This window comes from Propithecus coquereli, unplaced genomic scaffold (genome assembly GCF_000956105.1).
Source record: "Propithecus coquereli isolate 6110/MARCELLA unplaced genomic scaffold, Pcoq_1.0 Scaffold261, whole genome shotgun sequence".
Classification (NCBI taxonomy): domain Eukaryota; kingdom Metazoa; phylum Chordata; class Mammalia; order Primates; family Indriidae; genus Propithecus; species Propithecus coquereli.
The window spans coordinates 932,914-940,413 of NW_012148186.1; the positions used below are offsets into that span (position 1 = coordinate 932,914).

The following is a 7,500-nucleotide window of genomic DNA, read 5'->3' on the forward strand; positions in this document are numbered from 1 at the left end:
TAATGCTTATTTAATTATGGTAATGTTATTGGATTTTTAAATTACCATAAATCAGTGAGTGTTATTGATTTCAGTAGTTTTGTAACAAGATTAAAATATATGTACATTTATCGTTTTGTACATTTCAGTATGTTCACAATATAATATTTCAATTTTAGATTTCAAAGATCATAAAGTAAGGAAGGTGCTCTTGTTTTAATAACCCAAAGTCAGATATTTTAAACACACAAACACACACACACACACACACACACACGCATAACTGTGTGGCCATGATGGACTCTTTCAAATAGTTTATTATTTAGTTCTTATACAAATCATTTTTTTTATCAGTTATCCAATCAGCAACTTCAGCCAGGTGCAACTAGGCAATGCAAGTGTGAAATTAAATGAGACACTGGCTGTCAGGAAGATACAGTTTTGTAAGAGATATAAATATCTGTTGTACTAAAGTTGGCATAGGATAAGTAACATAGTAAGAAATGCAGAAAAATACTTTGACATTTCTGGTCTTGGGTTTAGGAAACCAAGTTTGAGTTTACAAAGTATGTTGCATTTGAACTGTTCTTGCAAAACATGTAAGATTTCAGCAGGCAAAAATATATGACTTTTGAAGGGAAGAGTGTGGGGACATAGGTAGCCTTTAAGCCATTTGAAACAAACGAAAGAATAAAGGAATTGACATAGAAATCCAGTTAATATAGAATATATTCAGGAACTCTAATAGGTAACATTTGGATTTAGCATGGACACTGGTCATGGAAGTAGAAGCTGGGAAGACAAGTTGGGAACAGGACATGGAGAATTTTGAATGTCTGCATAAGGAGTCTGCATTATTCAGTGGGGAGTTTAAGGAGGGGAACCCATTGAAGTGTTTTGAGTAGGGTTTTCTCTTAATGCTAAAATACAAACTCCTCATCTACAGTCTTATCAAGTTTTCTTAATTTATAGATAATGATGAAACTGAAGTGATTTGAGCCAGGGTGAAGACCCCATGTCTATTAACTACCAATCTATAGTCTTTGTATTATACCACACTGTACTTTAGATAAGATAAATAAGTAGGACTGGGTAAGAAGGATTTCAGAGAGGAAAAAGAAATCACCAGTACATAACAGATTGTATAGATCTAGGGAGCAAGAGAAGTCACAGATGGCTCCCAGGTTTAAAATCTGAGTTGGTGGTAGGTGGAGGGTAAAGATATGTGAGAAAAGGCAGTGGCATTTTATGATAGATATTAGATACTCCTATGAAAACGGTTCTGCCTTTGATTTGGTTATCAAAAGTAAGTAGATTATAAACAGACTAGTAGAGATTTAGAAAAGCTACTTTTTAAAATTCTGTCTAGATGTTTGTATTCATGTAACTGTGTTGTACATATTTTGTCAAATCAGTGCACGTAGGAAAGCAGTTATTGATGTATTTGAAGTCTATAATCAAAAGAAAAGATCCCGTTCTTTCCATTTGGCTTGTTCAGTAATTCAACATAGATCCCGTAAATGACACATGAACCTCCACTGGGCACTACTAATTGAAGCCTCAGTAGCCTAAGTCGTGATACATTAGGGAAGTGAAAGACAATTATCTTGTTAGATTATGTAGAGATCTTAGCAAAAGGTACCTTAAGTAATCCACTTGTCTTTCCTTAACAGAGCTATGATTATCTTGACTATTAAGCTTTGAGATACAATAAAATGTCTGTATTTTTTGATAGGCAAATAATACATGATATAACAAAAACATAAAAAATATTTTCAAAGATACTATTTGATCAGTTACAAATTACAGAAATCCACCTCAAAGTGACTTAAACAAAAAAGGGAATTGTATTTACTTTGTGCTGGATGTAGACATGATTAGATGCAGATGCCAATATACTATGAGAAATATTTGTCTCTCCTTTTCTGGAGCCTCCTTTTTATCTTAGTTAACTTTATTTTCAGTTAGGTTCTTCCTCGTCACATATGATGGCAGGATAGCTGCTAGCAATGCCAGGATGGCGTTATGTTAGGTTTTAAGAGCACAAATACCTCTCTGTCAACAACTTTACCAAATTCTCAGGCTGTTAGTGGGCCATCCTGTGTCATGTGCTTACCCCAAAACAGTTAACTGCCAGGGGTGTGGAGATAGTGATAGGTCAGACCTGGGTCATGCTTCCACTCCTAGAGGCACTGGAAGATCGTTAGCCTTACCTGAGGCACATACACTAAGAATTAGAAAGGGTGTTACCCAAAGGAAAACTGGGACTCTGTGGTAGAAGAGAAATTGGATACCAGCTGAATGAGTGAGTGAGTAAAATAACTCACTCATTGATAGGAAGTACTTTATAAATGTAAGGTCATACATATGTAGTAAATAATATGGCAGCCCTAAATAAAATATTAATTGAGAGATCCCAAATTATAATGGAACTTGTTTTATATCAATTTTAAGGTATGATTTTATGAAATAGCTTAATATTTTTCTGCCATGATGATGAAGAAGTATGATGCCTACAGACATTCATATTCCTTTATAGCTGATTAAGACCATAATCAGTTAGAATTCTCATTTGGTAAGGAATAAATTTATTTGTCTTAATATTAATTTTCAATCAAAACCATATCAATGTTGAAACCTATTTGATATTTTTATAAAATGCTTATAGAAGTTCTTTTGTGATTGCAGATAAATAGTCACACTTCATTGCTTTTTTTCCTGAAAAGCAGTTAATGACAGCCTAATTAGTATGGTTATATTGTCAATCTTTTGTTTATTTGATATAACAAATAAGTATAAATCTAAAATGAGGAAAATTTAAAGATTTGTTTACTTTAAAAATGACATTATTTAAGCAGATCACCACTACTAAAATGGGTTTAGATTTGAGACTTGAACTCACCAATACATAAATAACAGTGATCAAATTTATGGGAATATTTGATTGTGAAAAATAGTATACAGATAGACATTTAGGTAAATGTAGTAACCATCTCTCAAGGATTTTCTTACCTACCCCTCTCCTTCCAGTTAAGCTTTGTGCCTCCTTTTTTCCCTTATATACTTATGCACGAGCACTTTTAAGACTTTACAGCACTGATACATTCACACATCCGTTTTCTACAACTAATCTATAAGCTCTTTAAAGGCAGGAACAATGCCATGTATATGCTTTATCTCAAGCTCCCAAATACAGGGCCGGGGCCTCTCAGTAAGTATTCATAAATGATTGGGTGGATGATAGCAAATATAGACCATAGCTCTGAAGGTAAAACCAATTTATAACTGTCAAAAACATATCTGATTTAGTTGTATACATGTTACACCAAATAACTTGTATGCTATTTAAGATCCAGTTTTTTTCTCTCAATTCTTTAGAAATAATATGTGCATTTATGTCAGTCAGTGCATTAACACACTTCACCAATGAAAATGAATCCATACATACAATTAAAAATTGCTATTTATCATTTCAGGGAGAATGCAAACACTATCAATGCATAGGTTTTTCCTTTGGTTAATACCGTATGCCTAAATTTAAGAAGTAAAAGCACAATGCGCACCATCCAAAGGATGGACATACTTGAAACTTGGACTTGGGGGGGCAGGGGGGGAAGGGCAACATACGTAGCCTAAACATCTGTACCCCCATAATATGCTGAAATAAAGAAAAGAAAAAAAAAAAGAAGTAAAAGCAAATAGGCTATCTCACATAATTCTCTATGTTCCTTTTCTCTTTTTTTCCACCAACATTCATTTGCCAACCATCTCCAAGTTTCCACATTAGTGTTTCATTTTGTCTTAACTCTGGCCTGATACATAAAGTGTAAATATAACATTACTCTCATTGTGATATTATGCATATGAATTCATTTTTCTTTTTGTCTCAACTTTTCAGAGGATGTTTCCTGTCTATGTCCATGTTAGAATAATATTAAGTACACAAATAGATATGGATATATTTTTTAATTCTTCAGAGAAAAATGTAAATCAAAGAGGATTTTCATGTCCTTTTGTCAAAAGCAAATTTGGGTGACATACTCCTTGTCTAGGCTATTGAGTATTTGCATTTATTAAATTTGGAATTTAATCACTTTTTGTATTTATATTTTCTTTAATTTTCTAAAGTCAGTAGTCTTATACAGAATAGCCTATTATACATCTAAGATTAGGAAATGACATATATTATAAATACTAAGATGCAAGCATTAGTGTCTACTCTTAAATCATAAGATAAATCATGGACAAATTAATCATGCCAACAAAATTTGATGGCCACATCACTACTGCTGTTTAATAAAACAGCAATTATATAATATGTTATGGAATTAGAGTTTAGAAAAACAGCAGTTGACAGATTGTTTTATATAAGATTATTTCAAATTGTTAAAACTAAAATCCAGAGGATGGTACTAACTATGTAAAAACATCTTTAATATAAAAGTAGATAATATGGTATAACTCTTCAGTTTGCAAAGATACAGGTTTTTTGGAGGGTGTTTACTCTTATAAAATAACACAATTTCTAAACTATATATTTAAAAATTTTGAGTATTGAAAAGAAAAATGATTAAAGGGAAAAATTTTTTTAAAAGACAAGCTGATGTTTAGCAATTTAAGTGTCATGCTCACATTTGCAAGTTCTTTTGAATATCAGTCCCAGAGTCAAAAATAAAAACCTGTAGATGCAGTAAATATAGTGTGAGATTGATATGCAGTATAGTAGAAATTAATATCATCTTCACACATATCATAGAAGCTTAGGATGATTTTATAGTGGATGTTATATTTCATTATCTTTTATTATCAGCCTATAGAATAGTTCCTATAATTAACCTTTTGTGTGCTATTCTATTCCTAGGTTATCCTGCAGGTAATCACTACATGGAACAAAACAGTGATATTGAAGTTTAAAGTAATTTAAGAGCCACTCTTATGAAAGTCTTGATTGATTAATATATTTTTCTTCATAAAAATAATGTTAAAGCACCACACTTTGCTAGTACGTAATGTTTTCAACAATATTTTGTTGCACAAAAGTTCTAATTTCAAAAAGAAACATTTATTTATAAAATATAATCATATTTAACATTAAGATATATAAATCCTTAAAAGTAAATTTTCTCAATATTTTACATGCATAAGATAAAATGTAAGGATAATTCTAATTCATCTTTATAATTCATATAGGATGTAATCATGGTTTAACTTTCTAATTATAATAAGGTAGCTTTTCAGACAGTTTTCTACCTAAAATAAATGTGTGGACAAAATTAACAAATGTTAAAAAAAAATACTTCTCAGTCTACTTCTTTAAACTGAATGTACTTAATCAGGGGACATGAGGGATATATTTGACATTCCTAACAAGCATTTCTAGAAAATTTAAATTACCTCATATGAAATAAAATGATTATGTCAATAAATCAGAATAAGCAAAATTAAAACTCTGCCATCCCTATAAAGTATGTGTGTGGAAAGAAAATGAAGTGTGTATGTCCGTGTAATATGTATAAATATATTTACATGACCCATTTTAGAACTTGCATTTATACTTTCACTACTTGCTACCTTCCAGAGCAAAATTGCCAAAAATGTATGGCTGTATTTCTTTAAAATATTCTAATCCAAATCTGTGTTTTAAAGATAGCATTAGCGGTGCTTGCTAAAAATTAGCTAAGGAATACTTCATAGACTATCTCAACTAAACAACTAAATATCCTGCTCAAAGTTTAACAAGTGATTTCAGTCTGCCCATTTTAATATCTGGAACAAGGGAAGCAATTATTTCAGTGCTTTGTCAGTGACTCAACAATCACAGGTTTTGATATACCCAGTGAGCCATAAAACATTGTCATACTTATCATTGTGCTACCAAAATAGAATTTTAAATGTTAATATCTATATTTCAATTTTAGAGGTTATGGAAAATAATACAGATTTGATACTTCTTATATAGTATTTGATTGTGATTAAATAAATCAGAATATGCTGGTTTTGTGGCTGGATATCTCAATAAAAATTAACAAAAATGCCTATACTTTATATGGTCACATTGGGTAATTGTTAAGTATTCATGTTACTGCAGTAATTTTTCAGTATTCTTTGAAAATTAGGTAGTATCATTTGATAAGATGATCATAAACCCTGTTTTTTAAAATCTAGCTATAACTGCCACAAAAAGAATTATCTACCTAATCAGACTAGTTATTTTATAAACGTACGTAGAATGTAATATAATTCTCAAATAGCTTTAATCTACCCAAAGCCATTGAAAAATTTAAATCACTAATTATTTAGAAATCATTTATTATTTTTATGAAGTTTTATGTTGTATGTCAGTTTAGTTGAAAATACTAGTAATTTTTATTGACCTTTATCTCTGAAAACATTAGTCATGAAACAAGTAAGTTATTTGTGGATAACATAAAATTTACTAGGTGATAAGGAACATGAAATTAATGTCTTGAAGGGACTCAAGCTGAACTTTTATTAACTTTGCTTTATATTCTTGCACTCTTTGTTTTTATATGTTTTAGAGCAAAAGATTTTTTTAAAGCTACAATAGAAGAATCATCAACAGCATTGTGATTTTTGGAGCTATATATAAATGTTACCATTGATGTGTAGTTATGATGCCTTCTTTTTTAATATACTAATCTCTTATAACTTCTATTGCAAAATGCACAGTGACTGAAGGAAAAATTTTATTTAATAATTTTGACCGAAAATTGATTTTTCCTTTGAAAATTCTAATTTTACAAGATATTTGTATTAAAATGTGATAAAAGCCACTTTAAAGTTACAATATTTCTGTCTTTCATAAATTCTGTTTAAACTAATTTTCAATTTATTGTCTTTTCTAGGATAGCAAAGTAATATAATGTATGTGCATACAACAGAAGTATTATTTATACGTATTTTTTTTAATTACAGGTAAAGATTATAGTTCCCAACAGCACAGCAGGTCTGATAATAGGGAAGGGAGGTGCTACTGTGAAGGCTATAATGGAGCAGTCAGGGGCTTGGGTGCAGCTTTCCCAGAAACCTGATGGGATCAACTTGCAAGAGAGGGTTGTCACTGTGAGTGGAGAACCTGAACAAAACCGAAAAGCTGTTGAACTTATCATCCAGAAGATACAAGAGGATCCACAAAGTGGCAGCTGTCTCAATATCAGTTATGCCAATGTGACAGGTCCAGTGGCAAATTCCAATCCAACCGGATCTCCTTATGCAAACACTGCTGAAGTGTTACCAACTGCTGCAGCAGCCGCAGGGCTATTAGGACATGCTAACCTTGCCGGCGTTGCAGCCTTTCCAGCAGTTTTATCTGGCTTCACAGGCAATGACCTGGTGGCCATCACCTCTGCACTTAATACATTAGCCAGCTACGGATATAATCTCAACACATTAGGTTTAGGTCTCAGTCAAGCAGCAGCAACAGGGGCTTTGGCTGCAGCAGCTGCCAGTGCCAACCCAGCAGCAGCAGCAGCCAATTTGTTGGCCACCTATGCCAGTGAA

At 31.9% G+C, this 7,500-nt stretch overlaps 1 protein-coding gene across 4 annotated transcripts in view; it reads left to right on the forward strand.

Annotated features, from left to right (window-relative positions):
- NOVA1 (neuro-oncological ventral antigen 1) overlaps positions 1–7,500 on the forward strand; it is a 210,745-nt gene that overhangs the window by 199,121 nt on the left and 4,124 nt on the right. For all 4 annotated transcript variants that reach the window (XM_012647295.1, XM_012647296.1, XM_012647297.1 and 1 more), the window contains one exon: positions 6,916–7,500. This exon is cut by the window's right edge and continues 4,124 nt beyond it. In XM_012647295.1, the coding sequence (XP_012502749.1) occupies positions 6,916–7,500 (585 nt within the window). The remainder of the gene's footprint in view (positions 1–6,915) is intronic.